The 22,177-nt window shown below is 43.7% G+C and overlaps 1 protein-coding gene across 5 annotated transcripts in view; it reads right to left on the bottom strand.

Annotated features, from left to right (window-relative positions):
- The window catches only part of LOC132819436 (echinoderm microtubule-associated protein-like 6), a 512,298-nt gene that overhangs the window by 241,879 nt on the left and 248,242 nt on the right, over positions 1–22,177 (bottom strand). For all 5 annotated transcript variants that reach the window (XM_060830942.1, XM_060830941.1, XM_060830940.1 and 2 more), the window contains exon 21: positions 4,911–5,052. In XM_060830942.1, coding sequence (XP_060686925.1) covers positions 4,911–5,052 — 142 coding nt within the window. The remainder of the gene's footprint in view (positions 1–4,910; positions 5,053–22,177) is intronic.

Raw genomic sequence — 22,177 nt, 5'->3', positions numbered from 1 at the left:
ACGCCACTTTACATAGGGACATAGCCTGTTGTTATCACGTAGGCAGCTGAAACAGAAAGTCCTAACCAAAACCAAAGTTCCAGCAGTATGTCGATAGATTGTTGACAGTCAGAGTTCATCAGGATGACCTTGTACTGCCAAATGAAGTTTCCTTAGTTAAGTTTGGTAGCCTTCAAACTGTAGAAACATCTCACTGGTTCATTTGAATACATCACTGTGCATACAAACTAGACACCATTTATTAGTTTAGTGTTATGTTATCATGTGTTTTTACTGGACTCTCAACTTTTCCTCAGTACTGATATTAGGCTAACTGATCTGTAATTCTATTTTTCTCTCCCTCCTTTTTAAAAAAATACTGGGTTATATCTGTCACCCTCCAATCAATAGGCTGTGTCACCATAGCATTACCAGACCATAGCAGCTTCTCTTTTATTAGAGAGAAGTGACTAGTGGTGATTTAACCTGAGGGCCACCAGATCAATTCCCAATCAATAGGACTCTGCTTCAGAGTCTATAGAAGTTTGGAAAACAGCCATCAATGCATCAGATATTTCCAGGGCCACTTCCTTTAGTGCTTTAGGATGCAAATGATCAGGCCCTGAGATTTGTCAACCTTTAACTCCATTCATTTCCCCAGCATTATTTTCTTAGTAATGCTTCAAATTAATCCCTCTCACTAGACCCTTGGTTGCCTCACATTTCTGGGAAATTATTTGTGTCCTTTTTTCTGAAGAGAGAAGCAAAAAATGTTTTCAATTGCTTTGCTATTTCTTCATTCTTCATTATAATTTTGTTCCATTTATTTGTCTTCACTAATCTTTTTTCTTCACATATTTATAAAGCTGTTATAGTCAGTTTTGATGCTCAGTGCAAGTTTACTGCATTTCCCCTCTCTTGATCCTTTCTTCCTCTTTTGCTGAATTTTAAACTGCTTCCTGTCCTCAGACTTGCTACTTTTTCTGGCAATTCTACGTCTCCTCTTTGGATCCAATATTATCCCTAATTTCTCTTGTAAGTCATGGTTGAGTCACTTGATTGTTCTATTTTTGTTCCGATTAGGAATTCGTTGTTATATTTTGTGCATATGTTTGTTAAATATTAGCCATTGCCTATTTACTGCAACCCTTTTAGTATGGCTCATCAATCCATCATTGCCAATTCAAGCCTTTGTAGCTCATTTTGTTTAGATTCATGACTCTCATTTTCCATTCTTTACTCTCCATCTTTATTAAAGTACTTTCATATTATGACTGCTCTTACCCAACAAACCCCACATAACAAGGTGGTTAATTAATTCTTTTTGTTTTCATTTACCTGTACTCAGTCAAGGGTAGCCTGCTCTCCCAATGTATTAGTCTAAAAAAAGACCATCATATACACACTCTGCAAATCCTTTCCACAGTATTATAGTTGGTTTGGTTCTGTCCAATCCATATGTAGATTAAAGCCACCCATGATTGCAGTTGTACCCTAAATGCATGCATTTCTAATCTCCGATTTAATGCCTTTACTTACATTGACACTACTGTTTGGCAGTCTATAGATAATCTCCACCAATGTTTCCTGCCCTGCTTTTCTTAACTCCACCCAAACAGATTCCACATACTGATTTCCTGAAGCAATTTCTTTCTTCACTATTCCATTATTTGTCTCAATTACCACCAATGCTATCTCACCTCCTTTCCCTGTTTATCTGTCCTTCCTAAATACTGAATGCCCATGGATATCCTGCTTGCTTTCTTGTTCATCATGCAGTCTAACTCCATACTTGCAATGATATCATAACCATATATATATTTATTTGTGCTGTTTATTCACCTACTTTATTGTGAATGTGCCAGCAAGGTTAAAAGGAGAAGTCAAATATAATTCATTGTCATTTTATTTTGCACCACAGCTCCATTTGTTGTTCAGCTGTGATTTTTCTGCCTTCTTATGCTTCTTACTTTTCAGTCTTTCATTTCTATCACTGTTTTCTCCCTCTCTGTCTCCCCGGTCAGGCTCTCATCTAACTGCAATTTTAATTAAATCTTCCTCTACGGCACTAGTAAACAAACCATCCAAGGGCGCTGGTCCAAGTGCTGCCTAGAAGCAAAGCATTCTGTTTGTAGGATCTGTTCCAATGTTCCAGGAATCTCAATCCCTGACCCCTATACCATTTCTTCAGTCACATACTTATCTGATTTATCCTGTTATTTCTAAGCTCCTAACATGTGTCACTATGAGGTCCTTATATCTAATTTACATCTTAACTCATTATACTCAGTTTGTAGTATCTTATCTTTTTTTTAACCTATGTCATTGATACAGATATGTACCACGAACACTGGTTGTTCATCTTTCCCCTTCAATATGGTTTGCAGCTTTTGGAGCTGCGTCTGATCCTGAGGCAATATACTATTCTGGAGTCCCTTTATGGTCATAGAAAAGCCTGTCTGCTTTCTTTCTTAATGAATCATCTATCACTCTGCCACTTTTCTTCCTCCCTTCTTGTTCAGCAAAGCCACTGATGGTGCCATGGACTTGACAGTTGTGCAATCCTCTTAGAATTCAACTCCCCTAACAATATCCAAAATGCTATGTCTTTTATAGAACCATTGAGTCTCTACAAAGTGGAAACAGGCCATTTGGCCCAACAAGTCCAAACTGACCCTCCAAAGAGTATCCCATACAGACCCATTCCTCTAACCTATTACTTTACATTTCCCCTGTCTAATGCACCTAACCTACACATCCTGGAACACTATGGGCAATTTAGCATGGCCAGTTCACCCAACCTGGACATCTTTGGACTTTGGAAGGAAATTGGAGCACTCTGAGGAAACCCATGCAGAGATGGAGAGAATGTGCAAACTCCACACAGTCACCTGAGGCTGGAATCAAACTGGGCCACTGTGCTGCCCTGAGAAAGGGAAATGGCCACAGAGGTCACTTGCACTATCTGTCTACCTCTACTTTGCCTGTAGTCACTCACACCCTTTCTGGCTGTTCAGTCTTTATCAGTAGTGTGACCATCTTACTGAATGTGTTGTGCATGATAATCTCAGTGTCACAAGTGCCCCACAGAAAGTCACCCTGCAGTTGTGGTGCAATGATAACAATTTCTCTCTCAATGTTGGCAAAAACAAAAGAACTGATTATTGAATTCAGGAAAAAAGGAGAAGGAACACCCCTATCTACATCAACAGAGCTGAAATGGAGAGGGTCGAGATCATCCAGTTCCTAGGAGAGACAATAACCAATAACCTGGACCTCTCATGAAGATGCGATGGTCAAGAAGGCACAACAACACCTTTTCTTCCTCAAGCAACTTAGGAAATTCGGCATGTCTATAAGGATCCTGTTCAACAGGTTTATTTGCAAGTACAAGCTTTCAGAGCGCTGCTCCATTGTCAGGTAGCTAGTGGAGCAGGATCATAGGACACAGAATTTATAGCAAAAGATCATAGTGTCATCATATAAGGATCCTCACTAACCTTTTCAGATATATCATAGAAAGCATTCTATCCAGGTGCATAATGGGCTGGTGTGGCAACTTCTCTGCCAAAGACCATAGGAAGCTACAGAAAATTGGGTGCACAGCCCAAACCATCACAGAAACCAACCTCCAATCCATGGACTCCATTTACACTTCTTATTGCCATGGAAAGGCTGCCAACATAATCAAAGATTCCCCCACCCCTGTAATGTTCTTTACACACACCAACAGGTTCAAAAACAGCTTCTTCCCTGCAGTTATTAGACTGCAGAATGGACCTCTTTAACTACAAATAATGTTGCTCATGCTAACATTGATCTTGCTTTGTGCATGTCCTGTGAAGCCGTACTTTGTATGCCTCACTCTAAGTTCCCTATGATTTGTGTATCTTTATTTGGTATGATCTGTCTCTTGTAAAGCAAAACATTTTGCTGCACCTAGGTACATGTGACTACAATAAATCAAATCAAGTCAAGCTCCAGCTCTAAAATGTGGTTAGCCAGTAGCTATACCTCGACACATATAGCACATATGGCCACCAAGGTCAGATGGTCATGTGTACCTAAATATGACACATCTAAGAAGGTATGTGACTTCAGTCAACTGCTTGAGAGAATCCTGTAGTTAATGGATAAAATGTTTATACTTTTGAGTTTATGACAAATAGAGAAACCACATCAAAGCAATTAGTTTAATTTCAAATTCAGAACAGAAGGTTCAAGTTCTCAGTTATAAGAGTCCAGATTTCCGTTCTAAAGAGAATAGTTTTGTTTTTGTACGAGGAAGACTACTTTTATTTTCAATTTGTTTCAGGGGAATGAGAACCCTCAGGAGATGTGCTTTTTCATCTGTGGAGTTTTCAAGTTGGAAGAGTTTGTATAGAAGTTTTCAAGCTATTAAGAATAAAAAAGTTTAGGATATCAGAAATATGAAAGGCTCATGCCTAATATTTGGAAAGGAACTGGAAGTGGAATGAAACTACAAAGTGTGAGTTAAGTAAAGAATTCAAAATGCAGATATTGTTCTGGAATTGAGTCACTGTAACAGACAGCATTGGGAAACACATGAAAATTTTGTTTTGATTTTTGTTAAATATGTTTCTGTCTTCTATAAATGTATTCAGATGTTATTTTTTCTTCTTTTACGTAATACATTTATATTCTGTTGTTAAGGGATATCTTCAGCCTCGTATAAATACATTTCAGTGACTTACTAACATGTTAATCAAAAGCAAAAATTAAATATATGATCCATGAAGTCATGTTTCATTTGAGATCTGGCTTGTTCAGTATTACCATCAGCCCGAATCACAACAGTACAATACATTAAATAATTCTGGTTTTTACTATAAAATTAATTTACAAAGTGGGACCATATGCTGACACTTTTGACATATTATGCTAAATTGAGAAAATAATGAGGTATTTACCTTTTTTAAGTTTACGCACTGCTAGCATACGATGATTAAAGGAGAGTTCCCAAATTCTTAATGTTTTATCATCACTTACAGTAGCACAGATGGGGAGCATAGGATGAGCTGCAAGACCCCAAACCTCCCCTTCCATATGACCCTAATTGGATAAAAGAAAATTAGTGCCGTTCATTGTATGTCATATTTAGTCACAGTACTGAATAAGGAGAAGAAAGTAAAATCAAACACAAATGTATAAAAGATACATGACATTTAATCACTTTGATGAAATTTCTGTAATCTATGTATACTAACTCATGAAGGTAATGTACACCTGTAGTTAGAAAGGGAAATTGTGGTGCAGTGGTCATGTCCCTACCTCTGAGCCAGGAGGTCCAAGTTTAATCTCCACCTGCTTCAGTGGTGTGTAATAACATCTCTTAACAGGTTAGTTAGAATATATCTAAAGCTACAGAAAACCAGCTTCTTTAACTGTATTAGTATTTGAGGAATTGATGAAATTCATTGCCTTCTTAATGCTTAGCATGTCATATACTATTTGCATTCTTGCAATTTTTCAAATTATGAGCCATGAACTGTAATGCTGCGATTACATTAAAGTTATTCCTAATATAAATATGTGAACATATACATAATCAGAATATAAGAAGGTTGCTGCCAAATTTTGTAATATCAAGTAATACTCGATCAAACGTGAAATGTATTCAACTACATTGGTGCAACTTACATATTCAAAAATGCAAATAAATGACGGTTTACTTAGACTGAATTACATGAGAATTGTGCACATATGGCCACCAAGGTCAGATGGTCATGTGTACCTAAATATGTCACATCTAAGAAGGTATGTGACTTCAGTCAACTGCTTGAGAGAATCCTGTAGTTAATGGATAAAATGTTTATATTTTTGAGTTTATGACAAATAGAGAAACCACATTAAAACAATTAGTTTAATTTCAAATTCAGAACAGAAGGTTCAAGTTCTCAGTTATAAGAGTCCAGATTTCCGTTCTAAAGAGAATAGTTTTGTTTTGTACTAGGAAGACCACTTCTATTTTCAATTTGTTTCAGGGGAACGAGTAACCCTCAGGAGATGTGCTTTTTCAAGAAAAACATTGGAACATTATACAGTTTAGTATACATTTGATTCAAAAGACTTCATCACAATGTATGTTAAATACCTGGGTGGGTTTTCGTTTAAAAAGTCTGTTTGAGTCATATGGTGAAGTGCATATGTTTAAAAACAGATGTGAAATGCAAACTCACCTATTGCTGGCTTTCATGTTTTATTGTATCATGTTATATTAGCTTCATATATGTGTCTGCTATTTGCCAGTTCTCCTGTGTTTTAGCTTCAGTATGTTGATACCTACTTTTTAGATATCCTGACATGCCCTCCTGCACCTCTCATTGAACCAGAGTCGATCTCTAAGCCTGGCTATAAAGGTAGAGTGGAGACATGAAAAGATATGAAGTTACAGATTGCAGCTGAATACAATTCCTCTGGTACTGATGGCTCACAGCACCCCATGGAAGCCAAGATTTAAGTTGCTAGATCTATTTGAAGTCTGTTCCATTTGGCACAGTGGAAGGGACACACAACATGGGATATCCTCAAAATGAAGACAGGACTTGGTGTCCACAAGGACTGTTTTGTGGTCACTTCTACTGACACTAATAAATTAAATTGACCCCAAATGTTTAGATCTATCAGCTGTGAAATCTACTGTACTTGAGTACTGCTAAATCCTAATTTTTGATATAATAAATGGTTAGGTGTCCCAGGCAGATGATACGAGGAACAGGTAAAGTATATTTTTCTCTTTTGTTGGTTCCACTATCACCTGCTACAATCCATTTCAGCTGCTATAGATGGTCTACCTGATTTAATTCCTTTCTTTGGGTTTTGTAGCAATTTTGATGCAACTGAGTGGCTTGCTAGGCCATATCAGAGGCTGTTCAGAGTTAACCACATCGCAGTGGGTGTGGAGTGACATGTAGGCCAGACCAGTTGTGAACAACCAGTTAGTGAATAAGACATGGTTACCATTATGTAATGATTGTAATGAGGTCAGCCAGGTGGGAATCATAGAATATGAGCTGTCTGGTTGGGGCTATTAATCTGTTCCAGGGAAGCCCTGACTGACAGATTAAAAACAAGGCTGGCCCTTCACTGTTTGATCACACAGCTTGTCACTGGCCACTTGGGTGTTTCTTTTCTTCCTGGTGGTGGAAATTGAATAAAGATTCATACACCTCGTGTCTTTCACTGTGTCTCACACCTGTGCACACACAACATGGGTGCTGGGGAAAAATAAGCACTACCGCAGTGTGAAAACAAAAAGAAGGAAAAAAACATAAGTGTCAGACATCCTGACATCCTGAGAAAAAAAAAGGACTAGCAGACATCTTGTTTCATGTGAGAGCTGGGTCCGAGGGAGCTGGATTAATATCAAGGACTCTCTATGTGCAAATAAAGGGTGACTTGGTGAGGAGATACCAGCCTCTGTGGAGTTATTTCAGTGGTGATTCAAGAGAAAAGCACGCTCCTGATAAAATTAATTTGCAATCACTATCTTTGAGTTGGCTTAAGCATTTCTGGCATCATGGCATCATTTAGGAAGCTTGATTGGTTCAATCCTGCCATCCAAAGTTGGGCCCAGGAAGTGGAAAGAATGTGTTATGCTTTCTGGGCAAATGATATTGAGGCAGATGAAATGCAACCAGTAATTCTCCTTGACAGCTTGTAGAACCCACAGTTTTTTTGATTATTAGGAATTTAACTTTCACTGAAGCACCAGATACTAAAACTTTTCAGCATGGATATTGTTAAGGAATATTACAACCCCAATCCTCTCTAATTATGAGAACTATCAATTTTACTTGGAAAATCAAGAACCCGGGAATCCATATCAGTATTTTTGATGAGATTAAGGTAACTGGCAGAGGCATGTGACTTTAGTTTAACTCTTAATGAGATGTTGAGATACCATTTGGTATGTTGGGATTAATTATGTAACCATATAAAAGCACCAACTAGCTGAAGCCCAACTGGACTTCAACAGGCACTACATCTGGTTTTATCATTGGAAAATGAGGCAAATGGAGCATTTGTGTTGCAGGTATTCTGACGGAAACAGACACCCTCATCAGACTTACTTAGTTTGAGGAATACTACTTGATTGAAGGCAATAGCATAACCTCATTCAGTAGGTATCATGAACAGAGGGACTCTACATCAGCCCACAGCAAAACTCTAAAACAAAGCCAAACCTCAGAGAAATGGTTAGAATTTTTTTCAGGACCCTGGCCGGCAAGCTATCGTAGTTGCCTCTAGTATGTGGACCCAAGACAACAAAGGGGTCCTATTTAACATAAACTGAGTAAAATAACACATAGGCTGGTATCTAGGAGAGTGCACACTCTGGAAAGACTATCTACATTGGGTTTGGAACAGTTGCTCAGCAACATCCAAATCAAAACCAAACAAAATAAACGTCCGTTTAAATGGTCACCTGGCTATTTCAGTGATCGCAGAATCAATCTTTCACAAAATTTGCTCTGATTCCACCCTTACATTTGCACAAGGCCTCAGCTAGACTGAGAAACTATACTGGGGAAACTTTACAGATTAAGTGCACAACTTTGATTAGTTTGTTATGAGAAGGAACTGGTTCATTTAGCAAAAGCATACAGCCCTGGCTGTAGCAAAAGACTTGGGCCCAAGCTTGATGGAGCAAAATTGGTTGAGAAAGATTCACCTAGATTGGCTCAATATTTTTTGATTAGAAAATGGCTACCTAAGTGAAGTCCTAATTAAACACCTGGAAGATTTGCAGGAAGGTCTGAGGACTATCAAAAGAGCCAATGCTGTCTTACATGTTGACCAGGAAGCAATTCCACGATTCTACAAGGCCTGTCCAGTGCTATTTGCCTCACTGGCAAAAGTACAGGCAGAAATAAGAAGGCTAGCAATTGAAGGAATCATCAAAACAGTCCAGATTGTGGAATGGGAAGCACCAGTCATACCAATTGTGAAGCCTGACAGGTCGTTTCAACTTTGTGTGGATTTTAAACAAGTGATACACCACTTTTTGGAACAGAATAAATACCTAAAGCCTTGCATAGAGGATTTACATGCAAAGCTAACAAGGGGGCTGTCCTTCACAAAACTGGATATGAGCTATGTGTATTTGCAAATTCGGTTAGAGGAAGATTCCCAGAAGTATGCCACAATTAATACCTCCAGCAACAGACCTCCCTCTGGATCCTCCGGTCCACCCTTACAGCCATGCGTCGCTACCTACGTTCCCTGCAATCAGCCCTACCCCAGCTCAGGACAACACTCTCACAGACCTGCAAAGGACCTCTACTGTTCTTCATCTACAGAAGAATCCACACACTAAACAAACAGTTCTTCCTAGTCATATCAAAAATTAAAGACAGTAAGTACCGAAAACTTTCATGTACTTACCCCCACACTCGTGGTTCCTCAACTGTTCCAGAATCTTCTATCGGCCTGTCGGACGCCATTACACATGTGGCCGCTACAGCGCCCGCGGCACCAACGGCCGCCGACGACTGTGACGTCACTTCCGCCCCCACCGACCTCGCAGCCTCCGCGTTCGCCGCCCAAACAACCGCCCCGACGATCACCGCACAGACAACCGCTTCCACGATCGCCAGGAAGATCGCCGACGGACTCGCGACCCCCACGGCTACCGGGAATGACAACAGCTCTTTCGTCGCCACAACCATTTCCGCCCCTTCGGCTGCCGTCGCCGCAGCCACTTCTGCCCCCACTTACATCACTAACCTGCATGACCGCAATGCCTCAGGTGTCTCCGCCCCCACGCTGACTTTCGTCATCACGCGTAACCCTGCCCTCACGCCGACTTGCGTCATCACGCGTAACCCCGCCCCCACGCCGAATTTTGTCACCACGCATAACCCCGCCTCCACGCCGAATTTCGTCACCACGCGTAACCCCGCCCCTACGCTTAACCCCGCCCCCACACCAAGCTTCATCACCACGTCTAACCCCGCCCCTACGCCGATCTCTGCCCCCGCCCCTAACCCCGCCCCCACTCCCAGCTCCAGTCCCACACCAGGTCCTAGCTCCCAGCTTTGCCGGGTCTTCACCATCCCTCCAGACCTCCCCCTCTCTGAGGATGAAAGATCAGTCCTCAGCAGAGGCCTCACCTTCATTCCCCTACACCCTCGGATTAATGAGTTCAACACGCGGCGAGATATTGAACAATTCTTCCGCCGCCTTCGCCTCCGTGCCTACTTTTACAACCAAGACTCCCGCCCACCCTCTGACGACCCCTTCTCCCACCTCCAACACACCCCATCCACCTGGACACCCCGTGCTGGCCTCTTACCCGCCCTCGATCTATTTATAGCCAACTGCCGCTGCGACATTAACCGACTCGACCTGTCCACCCCTCTCACCCACTCCAACCTCTCACCCTCAGAATGTGCAGCCCTCCACACCCTCCGCTCCAACCCCAACCTCACCATCAAACCGGCAGACAAGGGAGGTGCAGTAGTAGTTTGGCGCACCGACCTTTATACCGCTGAGGCCAAACGCCAGCTCGCGGACACCTCCTCCTATTGCCCCCTTGACCATGACCCCACCTCCCACCACCAAACCATCATCTCCCAGACCATCCATAACCTCATCATCTCAGGGGATCTCCCATCCACCGCCTCCAACCTCATAGTCCCACAACCCCGCACCGCCCGTTTCTACCTCCTGCCCAAAATCCACAAACCTGACTGCCCCGGCCGACCCATTGTCTCAGCCTGCTCCTGCCCCACCGAACTCATCTCCGCTTACCTCGACACGGTTCTGTCCCCTTTAGTCCAAGAACTCCCCACCTACGTTCGGGACACCACCCACGCCCTCCATCTCCTCCATGATTTTCGCTTCCCCAGTCCCCAACGCCTTATCTTCACGATGGACATCCAGTCCCTGTACACCTCCATCCCCCATCACGAAGGACTCAAAGCCCTCTGCTTCTTTCTTTCCCACCGCAACAACCAGTACCCTTCCACTGACACCCTCCTTCGACTGACTGAACTAGTCCTCACCCTGAATAACTTCTCTTTCCAATCCTCCCACTTCCTCCAAACTAAAGGAGTTGCCATGGGCACCCGCATGGGCCCCAGCTATGCCTGTCTCTTTGTAGGATATGTGGAACAGTCCATCTTCCGCAACTACACTGGCACCACCCCCCACCTTTTCCTCCGCTACATCGATGACTGTATCGGCGCTGCCTCGTGCTCCCACGAGGAGGTTGAACAGTTCATCAACTTTACCAACACCTTCCATCCCGACCTCAAATTCACCTGGACTGTCTCAGACTCCTCCCTCCCCTTCCTAGACCTTTCCATTTCTATCTCGGGCGACCGACTCAACACAGACATCTACTATAAACCGACTGACTCCCACAGCTACCTGGACTACACCTCCTCTCACCCTGCCCCCTGTAAAAACTCCATCCCATATTCCCAATTCCTTCATCTCCGCCGCATCTGCTCCCAGGAGGACCAGTTCCAATACCGTACAGCCCAGATGGCCTCCTTCTTCAAGGACCGCAGATTCCCCCTAGACGTGATCGACGGTGCCCTCCACCGCATCTCCTCCACTTCCCGCTCCTCCGCCCTTGAGCCCCGCTCCTCCAACCGCCATCAAGACAGAACCCCACTGGTTCTCACCTACCACCCCACCAACCTCCGTATACAGCGTATCATCTGCCGTCATTTCCGCCATCTCCAAAAGAACCCCACCACCAGGGATATATTTCCCTCCCCTCCCCTATCAGCGTTCCGCAAAGACCACTCCCTTCGTGACTCCCTCGTCCGGTCCACAACCCCCACCAACCCAACCTCCACTCCCGGCACCTTCCCCTGCAACCGCAGGAAATGCAAAACTTGCGCCTACACCTCCTCCCTTACTTCTCTCCAAGGCCCCAAGATCCTTCCATATCCGCCACAAATTCACCTGCACTTCCATGCACATCATCTATTGCATCCGCTGCACCCGATGTGGCCTCCTCTATATTGGGGAGACAGGCCGCCTACTTGCAGAACACTTCAGGGAACACCTCTGGGACGCCCGAACCAACCAACCCAACCACCCCGTGGCTCAACACTTTAACTCTCCCTCCCACTCCACCGAAGACATGCAGGTCCTTGGACTCCTCCATCGCCAGAACATAACAACACGACGGTTGGAGGAAGAGCGCCTCATCTTCTGCCTGGGAACCCTCCAGCCACAAGGGATGAACTCAGATTTCTCCAGTTTCCTCATTTCCCCTTCCCCCACCTTGTCTCAGTCGATTCCATTGAACTCAGCACCGCCCTCCTAACCTGCAATCCACTTCCTGACCTCTCCGCCCCCACCCCACTCCGGCCTATCACCCTCACCTTGACCTCCTTCCACCTATCACATCTCCATCGCCCCTCCCCCAAGTCCCTCCTCCCTACCTTTTATCTTAGCCTGCCTGGCACCCTCTCCTCATTCCTGAAGAAGGGCTCTGGCCCGAAACGTCGAATTTCCTGTTCCTTGGATGCTGCCTAACCTGCTGCGCTTTAACCAGCAACACATTTTCAGCTCTGATCTCCAGCATCTGCAGACCTCACTTTTTACTCTACAATTAATACCAACAAGGGTTTGTACCAATGTATGAAATTGCCATTTGAGATATTGTCAGCCTATGCAATTTTTAGTGAAAGATGGACAATACTTTAAAGGTCTACTCCCAGCTCACTGTTTATCTATATGACATGCTAATAACAGTCAAGACCAATAAGAAGCACTTAGAGAACTTGAACATTGTCCTTAGGCATTTCTTCCTTAAACGCATACGCCTTAGAAGGGAAACATGCGTGTTCCAGGCACTCCAAATGACCTACACAGAAATTGCTGGAAAAGCTCAGCAGGTCTGGCAACATTTGTGTAGAGAAATCAGAGTTAACGTTTCAGGTCGAGTGACCCTTCCTCAGAACCTACAGAGCTGACAAGACTGAGTTAGATCCACTGGAAGATAAAGTGAAGGCAATCAAAGATGCCCCGGCTACCACATCTGTACCGGAACTTCGGTCTTTCCTTGGGTTGGTCCTTTAATATGGAAAACTCATACATAACCTGCCATCCATCCTGGCACCCTGGCATCAACTCTTTTCAAAAAAGGATCAACCTTGGAAATGGTCATGAAACCAAGCCATAGCTTTTAGAGAAGTGAAGAAACAGTCATTCTGTTATAACGGCATTTGGTTTATGTGAAATTGCTGTAACACCATTGACAAACTGGCAACACTATTTCTAAAGCGTGAACTTTTAAAACTTGTTTTGTGGGATTATGTCACTAACATATTAAGCGCTATTTCTAAAGTGCGATTTATCTATAATGCGGGGCTGCAGAAAAATGCAACCGTCAAGCTATAGAAGAACTACCTGCATTGACATATGATGCCTCTCCATATGGTATCGAGATAGTATTAGTTCATAGGTGACCCAATGGACAAAAATGCCCAACAGCATACGTATCCAGGACTTTGGCTAAATACGCCCAAATAGAGAAGGAAGATTTGGTGGTCACATTTGATGTGAGGAAGATCCACCAATACTTTTACGGAACACAAACCCCTGTTAGATCTATTTAAAGAGGACAAGGCAGTGCCACCCGTAACTTCAGGCCAAATTCAGCATTGGGTTCTAATACTAACTGTATATAATTACAAGTTGGAACACCACCAAGAGGATGAGTAGCAAATGTGGATGTATTGAGCCGCATCCACTGGCAGTTACACCACCAGTAGTACCAACTCTGGTAGAATCCATAATGATTTTAAATTTTCTGGACACACTTCCAGTCACAGTTGACAATATTAGTCTTTGGATGCAGAAAGGTTTGGTCCTGGCAAAACTGAAACAGCTGGTGGTGATGAGAGAAACCAAAGGGCCGCCTCAATCAGAACTGAAACCTTATTGGACTCAAAGAAAACAGATCACAGTACAGGATGGCATAGTATTACTGGGAGCAAGAATGATTGTCTTAAGCAAAGGTTTCCACCAGATATTGGCTGAACTCCACCAGGGTCATCCAGGGGTCTCCAAAAGAAGATATTTGTGAAAAGTTATGTCTGGTGGCCGGGCTTGGATGCAGACATAGCTACCTTGGTGGGGCAGTGAATGCCAACAAGGACAAATATTAGCACCAGTAGCACCACTACATTCATGGGAATGGCTGGATAAACCCTGGACTCAGTTACACATGGACTATGCATGTCCGTTCATGGACTCAATATTCTTAGTCATTGTGGACGCCCAGTCAAAGTGACTGGATGTGCAGAGAGTTCAAATGTGAGGAGGACAATAGAAAAACTGCATGCACTTTTTGCAATAGACATACTCTGGAAGTGTTGGTATTTGATAATAGGCCATCATTCACGAGCAGGGAATCTGAGTATCTCCCAAACTCAAATAATATTCATTATAGCAGGAGAACTCCATACCAACAATCATCCAACTGTCTGGCAGAAACTTTGAAGACAGGCTTAAGAAATAGTCTACAACTTCACTACATACCAAACTGTCCTAGATTCTATTTGATTATAGGACTGCCCTTCATGCAACTCTTGGGATAGCTCCAGCAGACTTGCTCATGGGGAGAATACTCTGCACCAGGTTAAATGTGATCTTCCCGGACCTGGGAGTGATGACAAATGGCATCAGGAACACCAATGCTGAACATGAGACTCTGCTAAGCAAAAGAGACAGTTTACTTCAGGGGACCAAGTTTGGTGTAGGAACTATAGGAACGGCCTTGCATGGGTAAGAGGCATGGTTTTCATGATGTGGGCCCAGCGACATACAAGTTAAGGTGGATGCGATGATCCTGAACAAGCACATGGACCATATGAAAGCTGCAAAATTGCAAAGAGTATGGGAGCAAAACATGCCCCTTTCCTCAACAGTCTTTCTGACTGTTCCAGAACCCATGGGTTCTCCCTCTTCATCAATTGTTTGAGATACGTCAGAGTCTGAGATGTACGTGGCAGATCTTACCACCTCATGTTTTTGCTGCCTGAAGGGGAGAATGATTTTCTCCAGTGACACTCTTGTCAAAAGAGGCAAGCAACGCACTGCCCTTATCAGAGGCAGAGTTGGAGGAACCTGACCTGGTGCTAAAATGCTCCAAAAAGAGCTACAAAAAAAAGATCGACCGATGTCCTTGGAGTTAGAGAGGGAGGGATGTAGTAATTGTAACAAAGTCAGCCGAGTGGTGTCATAGAGTATGAGTTCCCTGACTGGGGCTGTTAATCTGGTCAAATCAAGGAGCCATGGTTGACAGATAGGAACAGCAATTTCAGACATCCTATCTACTCTGAAGAATCAGCATCAAAAATTCTTTGTAAATAAACGATGACGTGGTGATGGGATACCAGCCTCTGTAGAGTTATTTCACATCAATCTTTTTTTTTTAATTCCATGTTTTATTGAACTTAAATTTCAATCCAATGACATTATTACTATGCCACTATTCCCTAGTGATGTCATTTGACTAATAATCCAGAGGTCTAAGCTAATGCATCGGTACAAATCCCATCGTGGCATCTGGTAGGATTAGAATTTGATCAATAAATCTGAAATCATGGTTATTCTGACAATCATCCTGAGAGGCACATCAGCCATTCCACAAACTTAATTTTGTAACTATGTTACCATCTAGAGGTACCAGTTCAAGTACTGTGTACAACTAGTGCTTTCACAAGTTCGAGTTTTATCTCTGGATTACTTTTTTACCCTTGAACAAATGGACATAGTGCAAGCAAGATTTGAAGCCTGAATGCATAGCTCAAATATTGGAATGGAGGAAATATTGCTGTGGCTGGGACACCACGACTGGAGAAAATGTGGCCTGTACCATTGTTACATTTGAACAATACTGGGACATGTGTTTTGGCAAATTGTATAACCAGTGTATACTAAACAGTGAGGGCAAGGGATCGATTGTGGGAAATGAAACAGCAAAGCTATCGAGCAGGTCAGGACTTTGGACATGATTACTAGTGTGTGATAAAATTGGATGGAACACAGATTAGAGATTAGCAAATTTAGAGACAATGAGAATCAGGGTGGGGGAAACTCTCTGCTGATTGGAGTAATATCTGACACTAAGGAAGATGGTTGGGATTGCTGGTGGTTCAGTTATCTCAGCTCCAAGACATCTCTGTAGGAGTCCCTCATGGGCGGCGCGGTGGCACAGTGGTTAGCACTGTTGCCTCACAGCGCCTGAGACCCGGGTTCAATTCCCGACTCAGGCGACTGACTGTGTGGAGTTTGCACGTTCTCCCCGTGTCAGCGTGGGTTTCCTCCGGGTGCTCCGGTTTCCTCCCACAGTCCAAAGATGTGCGGGTCAGGTGAATTGGCCATGCTAAATTGCCCGTAGTGTTAGGTAAGGGGTAAATGTAGGGGTATGGGTGGGTTTCGCTTCGGCGGGTCGGTGTGGACTTGTTGGGCCGAAGGGCCTGTTTCCACACTGTAAGTCTAATCTAATCTAAAGATAGTCCTCGGCCCAGCTATCTTCAGCTGCTTCATCAATGACCTCCCTCCATCATAAGGTCAGAAGTGGGATGTTCACTGATGATTGCACAATGTTCAGCACCATTTGCAACTCATCTGAAACAGATACAGATACTGCATGTCCAATGCTGCAAGACATGAACATCATACAGGCTTGGCGTGAAAAGTGGCAAGTAATGTCCGTATCACACATATGTTAGGCAATGACTATCACCAACAAGGGAGAATCGAACCATCAACCTCTTGACATTCAATGGCATTACCATCACTGTATCTCTCACGATCAACATTCTGGGGGTTACCAGTGATCAGGGATCATAGTGGCAGCAAGGATATGCCAGAGGCTAGGAAGCCTGTAGCAAATAACTCACTTCCTGACTTCCCAAAGTCTGTTCACCATCTACATGGCACAATACTTCTAAATTACTGAGATGGCTGCAGCTCTAACAACACTCGAAAAGCATTAAACCATCCAGGACAAAGCAGCACATTGATTGGCACCATATCCACCAACAGTAGGGTGTACCATCTACAAGATGAACTATGGAGATTCATCAGACTCCATAGTCAGACCCTTACAAACTCAAACATTTCCATCGAGAAGGACAAGGGCAGCAGATACATGGAAACATCAACACCTGAAAGCTTGACAAATGTGGCTTTGAAACGGAGTTCGAGGAGTGCCTTTCGGACAATTTCTTAGAGTACATATGCTGGACTGAACCAGGCAGCAGAATACCTTCACTAAAAGTGTGGCGCCGGAAAAGCACAGCTGGTGAGTCAGCATCCGAGGACCAGGAGGGTCGACTTTTTGAGCATAAGCTTTTTATCATGATTATGGGGGTGGTGGGGATCCCAAGGGGGTTGAAGGATAAATAAGAGGAGGGTGGGGCTGGGGGAAGGTAGCTAGGAAGGTGAAAGGTAGACAAAGTTGGGGGGCACTGGTAATGGTCAGAGTGGAAGGCTGAGCAGATAGGTGGGAAGGAAGATGGACAGATAGGATATTTTAAGAGGGTGGTGCCGAGTTGGATCTGGGATAAGGTGGGGGAGGGGAAATGAGGAAACTGGTGAAATCGACGCTGTTTCCCTGTGGTTGAAGGGTCCCAAGGCAAAAGGTGAGGTGTTCTTCCTCCAGTCAACAGGTGGCTAGGATTTGGCAGTGGCGGGGATCCAGGACTTGCATGTCCTTGATGGAGTGTGAGGGGAATTGAAGTGATGAGCCACAGGGTGGCTTGGCGAATCACTTCAACACCCTCTCCCACTCTGCTAAGGACATGTAAAATACCTGAGCCTCCTCCACTGCCAAATCAGAGTCACCTGATGACTGAAGGAAGAACACCTCAACTTCTGCCTTGGGACCCTCCAACCAAAGGGAATCAATGTCAATTTCACAAGTTTCCTTATTTCCCCTCCCCCCCACCTTATCCCAGATCCAACCTTCCAACTATGCTCCACCCTCCTGCAGTGTCCTATCTGTCCATGTTCCTTCCCACCAATCTGCTCCACCCTCCACTTCGATCTATCACTATCAGCCCCAGCTTCATCCACCTATCGCATTCCTGGCTACCTTCCCCCAGCCCCACCCTCCTCTCATTAATGTCTTAGCCTCCTACGGCTCCCCCAACACCACATTCCTGAAGTAGAGCTTATGCTCAAAACGTTGACTCTCCTGCTCATCAGGTGCTGCCTGACCGGCAGTGCTTTTCCATGCCACGCTTTTTGACTGATCTCCAGCATTTGAAGTCCTTACTATCTCCTAGCAGAATACCTTAGAAGCTTATAACATGCAATGGAGCAGGGTGGATCAATAACCTCATGCGAAAGAGATGTCTAGGTGACAGTGATCACAACATGATAGAATGTCATGATCAGTTTGAGAGGGACAAGAATGACTCTGTGATTAATATTTTAAAACAAAATGACGTTAGATAGTGGTGTACTAGTAATGTCAATGGACTAGTAATGCCACCTCTCCCCTTATCCCCTGAAACCCTAACTTTGCCTTCAACATAAATACCACTTTTTCCGAAGTGCTTACAATTCTGATGAACAGTCACTGAGCTTGAAATGTTAACTCTGCTTTCTTCCCATAGATGCAGTCAGACCTGCTAAGTTTCACCAGCAATCTCTATTTTTATTCATAAGACCATAAGACATAGGAGTGGATGTAAGGCCATTCGGCCCATAGAGTCCACTCCGCCATTCAATCATGGCTGATGGGGATTTCAACTCCACTTACCTGCATTCTCCCCGTAGCCCTTAATTCTTTGTGACATCAAGAATTTATCAATCTCTGCCTTGAAGACATTTAGCGTCCCGGCCTCCACTGCACTCTGCGACAATGAATTCCACAGGCCCACCACACTCTGGCTGAAGAAATGTATCTGCATTTCTGTTCTGAATTTACCCCCTCTAATTCTAAGGCTGTGTCCACGGGTCGTAGTTTCCTCACCTAACGGAAACAATTTCCTAGCGTCCACCCTTTCCAAGCCACATATTCCAATACATGTACATCAAGAATAATTAACATCACTTTCTCAATGAGAAATCATGTTAACTGATCTATTCAAGTGTTTTTGATGAAGTAATATTCATAGAGTCAGAGAGTCATGGAAACAAACCCTTCAGTCCAACTCATCCATGCCGACTAGATATCCCAAACCAATTTAGTCCCACCTGTCAGTACCCGGCCCAAATCCCTCCAAACCCTTCCTATTCATATACCCATCCAAATGCCTCTTAAATGTTGCAATTGTACCAGCCTCCAGGGGCTCATTCCATACATGTACCACACTCTGCATTGCCCCTCAGGTCTCTTTTATATCTTTCCCCTCTCACCCTAAACCTATGCCCTCTCATTCTGAACTCCCCAACCCCAGGGAAAAGACTTTGTCTATTTATCCTATCCATGCCCCACTTAATTTTGTAAACCTCTATAAGGTCACTCCTCAGCCTCCGACGCTCCAGGGAAAACTGCCCCAGCCTGTTCAGCCTTTCCCTATAGCTCAAATCCTCCAACCCTGGCAACATTCTTGTAAATCTTTTCTGAACCCTTTCAAGTTTCACAACATCTTTCTGATAGGAAGGAGACCAGAATTGCATGCAATATTCCAATAGTGGCCTAACCAATGTCCTGTACAGCCGCAACATGACCTCCCAACTCCTATACGCAATACTCTGATCTAATCAAACATATCAAATGCCTTCTTCACTATCCTATCTACCTGCAACTCCACTTTCAAGGAGCTATGAACCTGCACTCCAAGGTCTCTTTGTTCAGCAACACTCCCCTAGGACCTTACCATTAAGTGTATAAGTCCTGCTAAAATTTGCTTCCCCAAAATGCACCATCTCATATTTATCTGAATTAAAATCCATCTGCCACTTCTCAGCCCATTGGCCCATCTGGTCCAGATTCTGTTGTAATCTGAGGTAACCTCTTTGCTGGCCACTCCACCTCCAATTTTGGTGTCATCTGCAAACTTACTAACTGTTCCTTTTATGCTCATATCCAAATCATTTATGTAAATGACAAAGTGTAGAGGGCCCAGTACCGATCCTTGTGGCACTCCACTGGTCACAGGCCTCCAGTCTGAAAAACAACCCTCCACCACCACCCTCTGTCTTCTATATTTGAGCCAGTTCTGTATCCAAATGGCTAGTTATCCCTGTATTCCATGAGATCTAACCTTGCTAATTAGTCTCCCAAGGGGAACCTTGTTGAACGCCTTACTGAAGTCTATATAGATCACATCTACTGCTCTCCCCTCATCAATCTTCTTTGTTACTTTTTCAAAAAACTCAATCAAGTTTGTGAGGCATGATTTCCCATGCACAAAGCCATGTTGATTATCCCTAATCAGTCCTTGCCTTTCCAAATACATGTACATCCTGTTCCTCAGAATTCCCTCCAACAACTTGTCCACCACCAGTCAGGCTCACTGGTCTATAGTTCCCTGACTTGTCTTTACCGCCCTTCTTAAACAGTGGCATCACGTTTGCCAACCTCCAGTCTTCCGGCACCTCACCTGTGACTACTGATAAATATATCAGCAAGAGACCCACCAATCACCTCTCTGGCTTCCCACAGAGTTCTCGGGTACACCTGATCAGGTCCTGGGGATTTATTCACCTTTACCGGTTTCAAGACATCCATCACTTCCTCCTCTGTAATCTGGACATTTTGCAAGATGTCACCATCTATTTCCCTACATTGTATATCTTCCATATCCTTTTCCACAGTTAATACTGATGCAAAATATTCATTTAGTATCTCTCCCATTTTCTGCGGCTCCACACAAAGGCCGCCTTGCAGATCTTTGAGGGGCCCTATTCTCTCCCTAGTTACCCTTTGTCCTTAATGTATTTGTAAAAACCCTTTGGATTCTCCTTAATTCTGTTTGCCAAAGCTATCTCATGTCCCCTTTTTGCCCTCCTGATTTCCCTCTTAAGTATACTCATACTTCCTTTCTACTCTTCTAAAGATTCACTTGATCTATCCTGTCTATACCCAACATATGCTTCCATCTTTTTCTGAACCAAACCCTCAATTTCTTTAGTCATCCAGCATTCCCTATACCTAACAGCCTTTCCTTTCACCCTGACAGGAATATACTTTCTCTGGATTCTTGTTATCTCATTTCTGAAGGCTTCCCATTTTCTAGCCGTCCCTTTACCTGCGAACATTTGCCTCCAGAGCTGAAAATGTGTTGCTGCAAAAGCGCAGCAGGTAAGGCAGCACCCAAGGAACAGGAAATTCGACGTTTCAGGCATAAGCCCTTCAAGTACAGTGGTGTTAGAGGTACAGTATTTGCATAGATAAAAAATTGGTTCATGAATAGGAAGATAATAGAGAAAAATCCGTCTTTTTTGGGTTGGCAAGCTGTAAAGTAGTGGATAGTCACAGAGATTAGTGTTGGGTCCTAAAGCATTTTCAATATATACCAATGATTTGAATGAGGGGACTGCATGGTTGCAAACTTTGCTGATGACACCAAGATAGGAGTGAAAGAAGTTGTCAAGAGGATATAGAAGGTCTGCAAAGATAAATAGACAGATTAAGTGAGTGGGAAAAAGTTTAACAGATGGAATATAACATAAATAAACATGAACTCATCTATCTTGTCAAAGAAGAATTGAAAAACAGCATACTATTTAAAAAAGGGAGAGTGTCGGATCATAAGAACCATAAGACATAGGAGTGGAAGTAAGGCCATTCAGCCCATCGAGTCCACTCCGCCATTCAATCATGGCTGATGGGCATTTCAACTCCACTTACCAGCGTTCTCCCCGTAGCCCTTAATTCCTCGAGACAACAAGAATCTTTCAATCTCTGCCTTGAAGACATTTAGCGTCCCGGCCTCCACTGCACTCCGTGGCAATGAATTCCACAGGCCCACCACTCTCTGGCTGAAGAAATGTCTCCGCATTTCTGTTCTGAATTGACCCCCTCTAATTCTAAGGCTGTGTCCACAGGTCCTAGTCTCCTCGCCTAACAGAAACAATTTCCTAGCGTCCACCCTTTCCAAGCTATGTATTATCTTGTACGTCTCTATTAAGTCTCCCCTTAATCTTCTAAACTCCAATGAATACAATCCCAGGATTCTCAGCCGTTCCTCATATGTTAGACCTACCATTCCAGGGATCATCCGTGTGAATCTCCGCTGGA

The sequence above is a fragment of the Hemiscyllium ocellatum genome, chromosome 10, assembly GCF_020745735.1.
Source record: "Hemiscyllium ocellatum isolate sHemOce1 chromosome 10, sHemOce1.pat.X.cur, whole genome shotgun sequence".
Taxonomy (NCBI): Eukaryota; Metazoa; Chordata; class Chondrichthyes; order Orectolobiformes; family Hemiscylliidae; genus Hemiscyllium; species Hemiscyllium ocellatum.
Note: the sequence above shows the minus strand (reverse complement) of the source record. Positions and strands in the feature narration are given on the sequence as shown.